This window comes from Hesperophylax consimilis, chromosome 26 (genome assembly GCF_061612785.1).
Source record: "Hesperophylax consimilis isolate HC1 chromosome 26, BYU_Hcon_1.0, whole genome shotgun sequence".
In the NCBI taxonomy this organism is placed as follows: domain Eukaryota; kingdom Metazoa; phylum Arthropoda; class Insecta; order Trichoptera; family Limnephilidae; genus Hesperophylax; species Hesperophylax consimilis.
In genome coordinates, this window is record NC_142861.1 from 7,466,817 (window position 1) to 7,480,735 (window position 13,919).

The following is a 13,919-nucleotide window of genomic DNA, read 5'->3' on the forward strand; positions in this document are numbered from 1 at the left end:
ACGACGTGAGTGGGAAAAACCTCGACCATCTGATCAGGGGAGACTGGCTTTGCCAATTAGTTTACAAAATGTCGGCAACATATGCCTTGTGTAAACCTCCGCTTATAAGTATGGTGATAGTCGCCAAGATACTTGAATCGTCGAATATAAGATACTCACATATTCCTGTGGAAGAAGGACTTAACAGCATGTGTTTGGTGCACAAGAGACGAGTGACATATGATGACAAACCACCATGTACTATCAGTTTTTCGGCATTTTTTTTATTCCTAAATAATTTCTATTAAATAAATCGAAACTTTTCTTTTGTCCTGTTGAAAGGATTTGGATACCTACTTCTCACTTACTAAAAACCCTTTCAAACCCGAATTAAAACTGTCAATGATATTTGAAACCTGATAATACCTTGTAGAAACGTAGGCGAAGAGATGAACATTAAGATTACCTGGCTATTAAAATTTTGTCATCAAACATTACAAAAGCCATTTTTAGCAAAATTTCTAACTAAAATCAGGTCTTTCTGCCTCCGTAGAACATGAACATGTATACCTAAGTATAAATGAATGTATAATACCTAATATGCAATATGTAAAAAGACATACCGTACCTATAAGATGGAAGTCGTAGAAATCAAACCAAGTTTTAGTATACTGCAAAAATTTAGTAAAATGCATCACGAAAACAAAAAAAACAAAAAAAATTATTTATGTAACTAAAACCTAAATCCAATTATCAAGATACAATACGTATCAATGAATAAATTAAAGATAAATGTTAGAAAAAAAAATTATGATAATACCCTTGTATATTGAAAAATTGTAAAAATGAGAGATTTTAACAATCAAACTGAATATGTACTACTCAGTTTTGTAAGACACTATGTAAAAACAACTGAATAAATTTGCGGTTGCAATATTTCATCGTTGTGCTGCATCCAATGCACTTTTTCGGTGGAATTTTTGTAATCTCACAAGGCCAGTGATAAATAATTCTCAAAGAAAAATAACAATACATCTTATCTGTCTTATGTGCCTGAAATGCAGACAGGGTTTTAATAACCTGATAGATGGAACAAGTAAATATTAATAAGTGACTAATCGAATACAGAGAAAGATTAATTCAGTATAGAGATGCCATTCCGAGAAAGAAGTGAACTTTATCTAAATAAATTAAAATCAATCATTGTTAATATAAAGGCAACATAGCTCACTTTGGTTAGACAGGGTTCTTACTTCACTTTACCTTGTTCTGGGACACGAGGTGTCCAAAGTTTTCAAAGATGATTTCTCATAATCTATTTTGAGGTTGATTCTTGAGTAAAGTATTTTAGTTTAACATAGTTTAAAAGAAAATATTTAGATTATGAGAAATCGTCTTTGCAAACTTTGACACCTCAGAACATGGTAAGGTGAAGTTAGAACTCTATACAACCAAAGTGACGACCTACGCTGCACCTCGTAACGACGACCAACTGTCATATACAAACAAAATGGCGATTGCAAAAGGTTCAAAGTGGTGTTAGAACCTTGTAAAATAAATGTAATCTGTAAAAGCTTGATTTTGGAACTTCGTCATTCAAGCATCTATGGAAATACGAAACAGATGGTTTTGAAAATTGTTTTGGTTATAGAAATGAGCAAAAGAACTGGTTTTGCGTTCAAAGGTCATTTTTGAAAAAAATGTCACTTACAACCTTGTCCAACCGAGGTGACGATACAGCACCTCAAAATTGCAAAAATAATGGATAGGTTATCACTTTTATTTATGTTATATGAGAATTAAATATGGGTTCATGTGGGGTTTTAAATCATATTTGTTGGGATGTATCTGCCTGTACCTGATATATTTTATTATATTATTGGTCAACGTAGCTTTCGATACTTTGCCACAAAAATATTCAACATGCTCCCAGAAAATATGAAACTGAGTCAAACACAGAAAGAGTTAAAATTTGGATTCATTCAAATGATCGAGCATATACTGGTGCCCTCACCCAAACGCCTTTTCATTGACAGTTATTGTAGTATATATGGTGACAAAACTTGCTGAATTTGTATTGTGTATATGCAAACAATAATGTAACCTAACCAAACGCCTTGTCATTGAGAGTTATTATAGTATGTATTGTGCTAAAACTTGCTGTATTTGTACTGTGTATATGCTAATAAAAATGTAACCTAAAATAATGTATTGCTGTATAGGAACCTATATTAATTAAACATCTATAAGTAAACCATAGACAAAATGTGAGAAATAATTAACTAAAAAATCTGCCTCAACACAGGTTCGGTTCAGTTATTTTTTTTTTTTTTTTTTAGTGAATACCTCACAAGAGTCCCAACTGCTCCCGTCTGGAGCCAGTGAGACTATGGCATCCCCAATTGGGGGATGTTGTGAGGCTGAAGGTAAGTGGGGAAGGGAAAGAGGAAGGTGGGGAAGTACCTGGCTATTCAGATCTAGTCACTTAACACGGCTAAACCCATTTGGAGCAACGTTTCAATTCTGAATGGTGGTCTTACACCAGGGCGATACTGGTAGTATCTTCCACTCTGGAACGTGCCGCAAATATACTATATATTATTTTAATTAATTAATTGTGAAATAACACAAATTAATCAAATAAAATTTAAGTGCGCACGCCGGGTTCGAACCCGCGACCTTCGGAATGGCAGTCCAATGCGTTACCACTGGACTATGCCGGCCGTCAGTTATGCACAACTTAAAATATAGTATATTATGCCATGTCTTTATAACACTCGTACATATTTACTTTTTCTTCTATTAGAAACTGTTCTATTATTGTAACATTAGTTTTTCAACAATGTCATTGTTACTAATTTACATTTAGGTATTTTACTTACTAATGATATATTATATATTCTGTAATTTTTTAGATGAAATAAACAAAATTTAATAATAATTTTTACTGTCGATTCTCATTTCTCGATATTTGGAGTCAAAAATTTAGATGTCATTTTACTACATGTCTTTTTTCATGTAAAAACAAAAATATATTTTTCCATCACACATCGCAATTAAAAAAGCGATATGCGCTCTGTCTCATCTGGGCAGTGCTGCTGGAACAAATGTGATGAGCTTGGTTGTATCCAGTATGAGAGACCGGTTGAAAGCGACTCTTTGACCTCTCCAGCCAGAAACTATAAAATGATTGATTCATACGTCTCACTCCCCAAGTAATTCCCCAAAAAAGCTCCCAATAGCGCTATCAGTGGTATGCCTAGATCTGGGATTCTTCAACAGCCATACTATGCATAGGTAAAGAGACTGGACTCACCAGCCCCGCAGTACTCCATCACCAGCCAGAGCTGGTCGTCCTTGCCCGGCGGCGACTTCTTGATGAAAGCGCCGTAGTAGGTGGCAATGTTACGGTGGTTGCTGTACTTCTTCAGCACGTTGATCTCCAGTTTGATCTCTTCTTCCTCGTCCTCCGTCACGTCCATGACCTTGATGGCCGCCAGCTGGCCCGTCTTGGTGTGGCGGCCCTGCACAACAGTACACATAGTCAGTAGAGATACATACAGAGGTAATGGTGTGACTGCCGCGAATAAAAGAGATTATAATATATTATGATTAACAAATATAATTTGTATACATAAAATGGGATTGAATCAGCCGTTACCCTTCAGTCGCAATTGAGGAGGCCTGGTCCTTGGGCCTTCCACTTTTATTACCCATCGGGAATCGTTACTTTCAAATAAATTTGTCATTTTATTTTTTTTATATCCTTTATTTTTTCCCAATTTATATATTTGACATTACATGTTTTATAATAATAGGAAAGGGAACCCACTAAGGCGCAGCCTGTGCGTGGGTAATATAAGTTTATACATTAGATTTTTGTACCTTGATACTTTATACTTTCATTACTTTCTTTTTTTACTATCGGTAGTGGGGTATATCAGAATACAAAGCGTTACTGAATGCTTTGGATATGCCCAGAGTTGCTAAACAAGATTCCATTCAATGTACCTGCGCATTTAACACGCTCTTGTGTCCTGTTCAGGGTTGATCATGCAATAATTACAATAGCGTATTATCCAAGGTTGATATTTTCAGTTGCGAACTTATCAGATACAAGAGGTCCATAAAAGAATATGTCGCTGATGGTTTGTGAATAATGTTTTTGTCTCTATTGTTTATATTTATGATTTGATTTATATCTACAACCTCTCTCCATGGCTATAAATGTATTGTTTTGTAAATTTTTCGTTTTATATAATCTTTTGTTTTGTATAAATTTTTTAATTCATATTCCTTTCTCACAAATTCAGTTTACTTATTCCATATTATGCTGTCTCAGTAGAGGTAAAGTCACAAGGAGCAAATCCATAATTGGTTTTATTTTACTATATATATGTACAAACTGATTAAATGTAAACCGTCGATTTCCCAAAAATGAATAAATAAATTTTGATTACATTTGGTTCTGGGTACTGATGGGTCCGACGGATACTGGTACGGATACAAATCGTTACTGCTAACACTTTGTTTATTTTGGTTATAAATTATTAGGATTCAACGTATAATATCGGTTAGGTATTTATAAGTACTTCAAATGTTTTGAAGAGTTTATGTTTATATGATAAAAACGGACGATTATTTATTACATTACCATTGAACTTCATCCACGCGAGAGTTTTTTCATATTATGGCAAGTTTGTAAAACATCTTGAGCGATCGCTTGCCACAATGAGCGAAATTTATTTACCTTTCGTAAAATTTTTTCAAACCTTCTTGCGGCCTTCATTTTGCTTTAATAGAAAGCTGGTATAATACTTTTCCATTTTATCGAGATATGTCTCAAATCGACACCCTGTGGCCAATTCTATAAGCGTATAAATTCCAATTTTGTTTATTCTCAAGTTAACAAAAGTGTGTTCTCGAAAGCACGCTTGTTAATATGGCGTAAGTGTTTGTTTTATTCAATTTTATAACATATTTACATACCAGTGTATTCGTAATTGAATTATCTATCTATTTAATGCCTTTTCAACTCATGTGAATGAAAAGATGGTGGCTTTTTCCATTTATTATCAATATATATTATAAAAGTAAGTGTACAATGCTCGTGCTGCTAAAACTCAGAAACGAGTCCCGGTACGATCAAGGGAGTTATACGGTGTAGTAGCCCTCTATCCCCCATCCATGAAGAAGGTTCCCGTTTTACTGTGAAGGACGTGCTTTATAAGTTCTAAGGGCTGGAAGTTTCGCCCTCTAGAAATTTCTAGAACAGTCCAGAACATTCAAGAGTACTCGAGAATTGTGAGAAAGATTGTGGAATGTTCTGGATTAGTCTGTAATGTTTAGGAACATCTCAGATCATAATGAACTAGAAACGAGATTACAAACCGTTTCCTGATGAACTTTTAGTAAATTCGTAATCGTGACAGTACATTGGTATCTCTAAATAGTACAAAACAAAGTCACTATTCGCTTCTGTCTGTTTGTGCGCTTAATTCTTCTAAACTATGCAACAACCGAGTTTGATAGGGTTTTCACTATCATTTAGAGAATCTCTCTTTTGGAAGGTTTATATATATATATAATACATGGATATTACATTTATTGAAAGCAGAGAAAAGTCGAGCAACGCTGAGTGCAAGTCAGCTAGTTAATTTATAATGCGTGTTCGAAACAAAGACTTTTATTCTGTAGTAAAATAATGTTAATCAATAAATGTAAAACAATATAACTATACTCACAGGAAAGGTGACACAGCATGTTATCTCCAACTATATTCGGTTGGCAAAAATATCTAATCTAGGTGCTCTTTGACCTACAAAAGGGAACGACACATCTCTACACATCAGTTTTTAAGTTAGAAGCCTAGGGCTTGATCTGCATATCTCTAAGACTTCACTGGAAGGGATGACACATCTCGCTACCAGTGTCAAGTCTTGAGCCTTTGATCGAATAAATACCTCGAACTACAAATTTAAAGGAACTATGGCGCAGAATTAGTGCGTTTATTAAGTTTTTAAATAATAAGTTTCTAAAGTTTTTAACCTTTCATTTACTGTGCTAAAAAAATACACGCGTTACGGTGCTGTGTAGTCAATACACATCTCAAAATAAGCGATTTAATATGGGAAAAATATGAATATTCATAGCTAATCGATTATGTTTATTATATTTTATATCAAAAGTGATAATAATTGTAATTTAATTGCTGAAAACATGAAAAAACCATCGGCAGATGCTAAGGAAACGTGCGAGGGATCCACATCTAAAGACGGTTGGCGGCCAACTGGCTAGCGGCGCGGCTGGCACAAACACAGCTGTGCGGTCATAGGTATCGATGGTTTAAATCAAGGCTGCCCAACCCCAGGCCCGCGAACGAATTATAACATTTTCAAAAAACCCGCCAATTTGAAAAAGTGTCGCGGGCCCGCGGTAAAACAAACAATGCAGCTCGCGCGCGGTCACCAGTGTAGCCAACGACGGCGATTTATCGCTAGGAATTTTTTCTCAGCGAAGTTCCGTAACAACCCCCCCCCCCATGGATTTCAAATATTTTGTGCGGAGCAGTTATTTAGATTTTTTTTGTGGGGAATTATGTTTTATAGAAATTCTCTAATAACCCCCCCCCCCCCCCCCCCCCCCATGGAAATAGGAACCGTCAGGTATTCAGTGGCCCGCCAGTGATTCAGAATCGTCAATTTCGCCCAACTGCTAAAAAGGTTGGGCAGCCTTGGTCTAAATCAAAAACTACAACTGCAGAAGTGTGGATGTCTCATGTTCCCGCATAGCGAATTAAAGCGGGACATCAATAGCGTGTCATTTCCTCGCACACTCTTCGGGTATTTAGTATCACACGGTTGATTGTATTGGTGTATTTGTTCCCGATTTTTAACAAAAAAACTCTCGATTTTTAATTGAATTTGAAAACTATGTAATAAATTATTTTTTTAATTCAGTGCATAAATATATAACGGAGGAATACCTAAAATCTGAATCCAGAATTTATTATATTTATAGAGTTATTAAAGTTATTAGAAGCAATGTGTAGTAAATACACACCACAGATGAGGGAAGGTTAATAAATATGTGATGAACAGTAAAATATAGGTGAATTCATGTGCTATATAGCACTATAATCAGTTTATATATTAACTAACTAACCATCATGCCGTTTCACCGCAGGGGTAGGCAGAGGACGGATCGCCAAAAAACTCGGTCTTGACACACACTTCTTGCCTCATTCACATTCATACATCGTCTCATACATACTCTTCTATTATTCTGACTGTTGACATGGCCCGACTCAAGTATCTGATTCACTTGGACGTGCCATGTCTTCCTCGGGCGTCCCCAACATCTACTACCATTCGCATTTGCATGTTTATATGTTTTCATATTAAAATTCAGCAGCGGTTTTTTTAAGATGGCGGACATTATTTGAAATCTGTAAACTATTATTATATTTATTGAAATTTATAGAATTAAGCGTAGTCTATACCAGCACTTTGTTGAATCCTACAAATTAGAGTAGCGTTGGTAATATAGTTTTAGTAATTTGTCTTATATATAGTATTGTTTTGGTTTACGTTACTGTTACATGTTTTACTAATATTTTTTTTATATACAGTTCATCAATTTAAGGCGATGCCATATGTGGTAATTCAAAATCATGTGTTTTTGGTTTGAAAATTTGGTCGCCTAGAAATGTTTTAGATGCTTTAATTAAATACTGCGAATAGAATACATCTTGGCCTTTGAAATAATCAAATATTTTTTAGATAAGTCTTTTTATAAGCCCAGAAAAAAATAATGTAAAGGCCTATGAAAACTGCTTTAAAGTTCAAAATCTCCTACTTACGAACCCATTTTTGGTTATGATTTTATTGTATAATGTAGAAAATTAAGTTATTTATAAAATGATCGAAAAAAAATTAAATATTTATGCCTGAAAATCAACAAAATAAAATAAAAGGCACTTTTTGGCCATGTTTTTTTCTTGCATAAATCAAAACAGGCGGATGGTGTTAAGCGGGAATTTAAACTTTATCGCCATCTACGTAAGGGTTGTTATTGATAGCGACTCAATTTAAAATACTACATGACGTAGTGCATCGCCTTAACATTATTTCATGCCATAAAAACTTTGGGTATAATATTCAATAGCCCACTAGGTATATTCTGTTATCAAGTATCACCACAGACTTTTTTTTTACGTTAACATACAGGAGGCCCTGAGGAAAATAATTTCCCTCGAGGCCTATGTTATCTTTGGTTGTTTGCTGTGTGGGGTCTTTTTTAAGGAAAGGAAAAATAAAAAGTGTAAACTGTAATTGACGGATGTATGAATATATCCCTCCCGCTGCGACGCAAGGTGATGGGTCGAAAGACCAGTTGGACAGAATATCACCATAGCGTAGTTAAAGCAGTGTCACAGTAGCCAAGTATCACTCTCTGAATGTAAATAAACCATGGTGTCACCTTAGCCAAGTGTCACTACAGTCAAATCACTATACAGGGTGTCAGGCAAGCGATGCATTAAATAAAATAAAAATAGTTACACAAAATCTACAAACAATTTATAACAGTTTGTTTTTAAGACATCAGCATTTGAAAATAGAATGAAACTGAGCAACAAAGGTAATGGATTAACAGCAACCCATTAAGGGAGTAAGAAATGTGGGGGGGAATCACCTGCTAATCAATCCCCATTTCCCCCCCCACGTTCATACAGAATATCACCTTTTCAAGACTATTTGTTGAGACATCAGCATTTGAAAATAGAATGAAACTGAGCAACAAAGGTAATGGATTAACAGCAAACCATTAAGGGAGGAAGAAAATTGGGGGGACCCGGTTTTTATGATGGATAAACATTCGATAAACATAAGCAAATAAACAAAAATTTTAGGAATATCAACACTGATTGTGAAAATTTCCCTTGCAACATATCTAAATACAATTGAAGTGCGTACTACACTATAGATATGGGGGATTTTTACTTTGGTGATTCACTTACGTATCTCATGAAAATAGACTTACAAAATAATAGCAACAATTGACAATTTTTTTATCAAATATCTTATCAGGGGGACAATGCGTAGAAAGAAAATAATATTTTTTTTAAATGCGAATACTTCACAAGAGTCACAATTGGTAGGAGACAGTGAGACTATGGTATCCCTAATTGGGAGTGACGAAGGGAAGGATATGGGGAAAAGAAAGGTTGGGAAGTACCTATGGTCATCAAAGATGAATAAAACTATCTTGATTCTGAATGGTGGTTTTTCACGTTACTGAGAGTATCCATAACCCTGTGTGTGATTTTTAATGTGATTACTTCACCAACTGTTCAGAGCAGATAGACAAGCAAAGATTTGAGATAGCTTGGATACATTATACAGAGCAGATAGACAAGCAAAGATTTGAGATAGCTTGGATACATTATACAGAGCAGATAGACAAGCAAAGATTTGAGATAGCTTGGATACATTATACAGAGCAGATAGACAAGCAAAGATTTGAGATAGCTTGGATACATTATACAGAGCAGATAGACAAGCAAAGATTTGAAATAGCTTGAATACATTATACAGAACAGATAGACAAGCAAAGATTTGAGATAGCTTGGATACATTATACAGAGCAGATATACTTCAGGAATGCATGATCCTAGAAACTATCCTAACCTAAACTAATTTATTTTAAATGCAGTTGCACAAATCTGCTACATTATAGTAAATGTGAATCAGTCACTGTGAAATAATAAATGTTACTTAAATTTAATCCAATAATGTTTGTAACATCTTTTGTTTAATTTACATTGTTACAAGATATCAGATTATGTTTTGGGGGTTCAGATTAATTATATAGGAAAAAGGGGTTTGCAGGTTATTGACTAGGTTCTGTGCATCATTCTGATGCATGACTGTTGAGGAAAATCTTAAAACAATGGTTTTGCAACCACTTGGATGGGAGCCAAGATTATTTTCCAGGAAGAAAATTATGATATTTCATGAGTTTAACAAAAAATAAAAATACACCCATTTTAATAACCCTCATATTGAAATACAATATTTAAAATGTGAATGTATATTACATATAACAATTTTTAATAAATTGGAGAGAAAAACAACTGTGGAAAACCCAGTGAAAATGACGAAAATAAATTTGCACAAATTTTCGAAATGTCAAAAAAATTGAAAAATAATCACTATTTTAGACCTGTTAGTAACGGGAATTATAACAAGAAATTGCATTTGAAGGGGTACTAGCGTGCTAGTCGTGTGCTAGCTTTTTTTTTCAAATACAAATCATTTTCTCAGCGCGACGTGGGTAAAATAAATCTAACACAAACAATGCACAAAAAAAACATCATGCTTACCTTATAAACTTGGCCATAGGTTCCATTGCCGACGACTTCGATAAGCTCAAATATGCCAGCCGGGTCCTGAAACAAACGTCAATTTATCATAATTAAGGAAATCGGAATCATAAATTCACAATTTGTCAAACAGCTCTCAGAATTACTCCGGTGAACATGAATCACACCCGAAGTTGCGCGCCCGCAAACGTGAGATGAATGGAGGTATCTCCCTATCAGAAAATCTGGCGGGCACACTCTTACGGAAATTAGCATTATTATTGTTGACTCGAACGTTTGTTTTATAGTGCCGTCTTTAATTTACCTTCAGCGCATTCAAATCAATGTCATCAAGGGAACAGTTCACAGACGGAGCCAGTTGATGCGCCATCTTAAGTGTATATTGTCACCCACGAAGACAAAATACGAAAAACTCATTAAAGTCTGAGTACACGCACAATTAATACACTACACTCGATTAGAAACGTTCTACTAGTGCTAATTATTTAATCGTTACTTTCATAATGTTGTAAAAAAGTCATTATTTACAAGAAAAACACTCTGAGCGGATAAAAACAGACGTAACATGGCTGACGCGCCCCGAATGGTCAATTTATAAACTACATGTAGGTGTTGGTATTAGTGTTTAGAAAATCACAAATGTCAATGCCGCGCGATCGCCACACCGCCGCGCTCGCGAACACCCGCCTAATGGGGGAGAGCGGGGCGAATGGGTAATCCACAAGATTACCAAATTACATTTCTCTGTTAATTTTTTAAATAGGCTACAAAATTTAATACAATTAATTATTTCTACTAAATTTAATTTTTGAAAATAATCTTAGTCGCGCCATGTCAAGAGTCCGGATAATAGGTATGTATGAGCAGTGGCGGCTCATGACGTTTGGGTGTTTTAGAGTGCTAATATTACAAAAAATTGAATTATTGATGTTATAGCTGAAACCATTTTTTTGTGTTTTCGAAAATTCGATTTTTTGTGTGAAAATTTTCAGAAAAATTCAGATTGGTCGAACGGATTTCTTGAAAATCTTCGTACTAAAAAACGAATTTTCGAAAAAAATAAAAAATCGTTTTCAGCTACAACAACATCAATATGCCATTTTTGTAATATTATCACTTTAGAACACCCAAAAGTCACGAGCCGCCACTGCTCATACATACCTATTATTCTGACTCTTGACATGGCACGACTCAAGTATCTGATTAACTTGATCGTGCCATGTCTTCCTCGGGCATCCTCGACTTCTGCTACCATTCAGATTTGCGTCAAATATTCTCCTTACACTTCTCTCTTCGCTCATTCGCTTTACATTCGATACTAAGGGGCTCAAAATACATTCAAACGTATTCTCTTTATGTGGTCTACTCACTATTCAACTCAGCAAAACAACGGCTGTACAGCAAGGCTGAGGGTGTCAAATTGGATGGTGAGTAGGCACAACCGAATGCCGAATTATTATTATTTCCCTGCTGGGCGGTTGGAACGAGATCACTTTCAATTTACCTTCAACCAAAACCAAGTTGGAACATGAGTAGGCAAGACTCCAACCAAACACGCCATTCATCACCACGGGAGCGTTTCGCGCGGTCGTTGTCAGCTACTAGCAAACTATAATTATTATTTTATATTGCATCATGTTCGGAAGTGAAAAGGAAGTTTACAAAAAATTTCGATCTCTACAAGGACCTTCGATGCTAGTGGGATATTTCCCACAAAGATTATTTGCGACGGGATATCGTCGTATGGAAATATTAGTTGATAAATGTAAAGTTATCGACGGAGATATAATGGCCTCAAACTTATAAAAAAATGATAACATGAGATCATCCTTTTCTTATAAGTAGTGCAAAAATAATTTCAAAACATGTCCGCATGGAGATAAAATGAGTATTGCCCAATTATTAAAAATCTCTTCAAATTATTGGTAATCCGGTTAAAAACGGGATTTCTGGCTGTTTCCTTATAAACTATTATAAATTAAGGAACGTATCAGACCCCGTGTTCATGCTCCTACACTTGCCTTGATTATTTGCAATGACGAAATATTCAGATTTTTATGAACGCGTGTTCCGACATCGTTATAATTCATTCGTATTTTAGTTTTTATAAGTTTATTAGGTACCATATCAATTGATTCGTTAAGGACCTGCAATCCCGTTTTCAAGCGGATTATGAATAATTTGAAGAGATTCTTATTAAATTAGCAATCTTCAATATTAGCGATTTTTTTCCGTGCGTTCAGAGAGTGAAATCTGCGCTGCCATTCCCTTGCGATGTGTATGTTGCCAAACTTAGATAAATTCTTTTGTATTGGAATATTAGTGTTATTACTATAAAAAATAATACTTTATTTTTATTTAATCTTCTGAAAGCCTGTCCATAAAATGTACATATTTTCTCTGGCAACATTCTTCCATATGTCAGATGGTACGGAAGGTAGAATTTTATCTTGTTTCGTTTTCTTGTGGCAGTCTAGTTGCATAATTGTTATTTTTTGTCTTAACTTTGATAAGTTAAGGGCGAAAGCAACTATTAACTCGTGAGAATCGAGAAAAGGACATTAGACTCTAAAAATCTATACAAAATGGCTTTAAGCGCTCCAAGGGGAAGCTTTGCCAAGTTGTTCAAGCAGGCGTGCAATGAGATTCCCGAAATCGTAGGGGCCACTGGAATTGGTTTGACAGGCCTGGTCTTGGGATGCATTGGTGTCTACGACTACAACAAGAACGATGGAGAAAATAGAAAGTACAAATACTCCTACGTCATCATGAGACCTGACGACCCGAGGGTGGCCAAAATCCACAAAGATTGAGAACTTTTTTCTTTTTGTTCGAGTGTTAAATAAATATGTAAATACCCGGTAGAAAATAAACGCAAATGGTTTAAAATTCTTCATTGATAACTTTGTTGTTATTTTGAAATACTAATCTTCCCTGTTATGTCCCTTAATCTATCCTTTGTGTAGCAATATTGTTTACAAAACTTCTAAAAATGAAGCCTCGGCTAAGCTAATATTGGCATCCCCTGCTTTGGGCAATCATGAAGATTTGTATAATTTACTACAGTGAACGCAATATTTTTGAATCTCACTAAGCTGGAACTATAAAAAACAATTGTGACGGATTACTGATCTATGGAAATTTGAAAAATATGATTGTGAAAATGTGAAATTATTTGTGATTTCTGTAAAATATTTTTACAATGGGAATTTGGTCTATCAGTTTTGTTTCGGTAAAGTTTCCTTACTCCGTTTACTGCTAAATATGCCGAAAGTTTATTTTATTTCACTTTTTTTACGCCCATCTACTCTAATTAATAGGATTTAACAAAGTGCTGGTAAAGATTTCGCTTAATTCTGAAAATATATCAATCGTAACCCCAACGTGTTGCCCAGATCATGCATCCTATTTGTTAGCGAGTGTGTCTGATAGTTGTTTGTGTATGTATTGCAGCAGAATGTTATATTTAGTGTTGTGTTCCTAGTCGGCCCATGGAATTTAATAGTGGCAATGATGGCAGGACTGTCAATTAAGTTGTTAATGACTGTGTAACGTA

General features: G+C 35.0%; 2 protein-coding genes across 8 annotated transcripts in view; one reads left to right on the top strand and one right to left on the bottom strand.

Moving 5' to 3' along the window:
- msn (serine/threonine-protein kinase msn) overlaps window positions 1–10,937 on the bottom strand; it is a 73,731-nt gene extending 62,794 nt beyond the window's left edge. For all 7 annotated transcript variants that reach the window (XM_089647150.1, XM_089647155.1, XM_089647149.1 and 4 more), the window contains exons 1-3: window positions 10,668–10,937; window positions 10,364–10,429; window positions 3,296–3,503 (exon numbers count right to left, since the gene is read on the bottom strand). In XM_089647150.1, the coding sequence (XP_089503276.1) occupies window positions 3,296–3,503; window positions 10,364–10,429; window positions 10,668–10,733 (340 nt within the window). In that variant the 5' untranslated portion in view covers window positions 10,734–10,937. The remainder of the gene's footprint in view (window positions 1–3,295; window positions 3,504–10,363; window positions 10,430–10,667) is intronic.
- A 1,846-nt stretch (window positions 10,938–12,783) lies between these two features.
- Window positions 12,784–13,266, top strand: NdufA3 (NADH:ubiquinone oxidoreductase subunit A3). The gene has a single exon (XM_089647338.1). The coding sequence runs from the start codon at window positions 12,949–12,951 to the stop codon at window positions 13,174–13,176; it is 228 nt and encodes a 75-aa protein (XP_089503464.1). The 5' UTR covers window positions 12,784–12,948; the 3' UTR covers window positions 13,177–13,266.
- The last annotated feature ends 653 nt before the right edge of the window (window positions 13,267–13,919 follow it).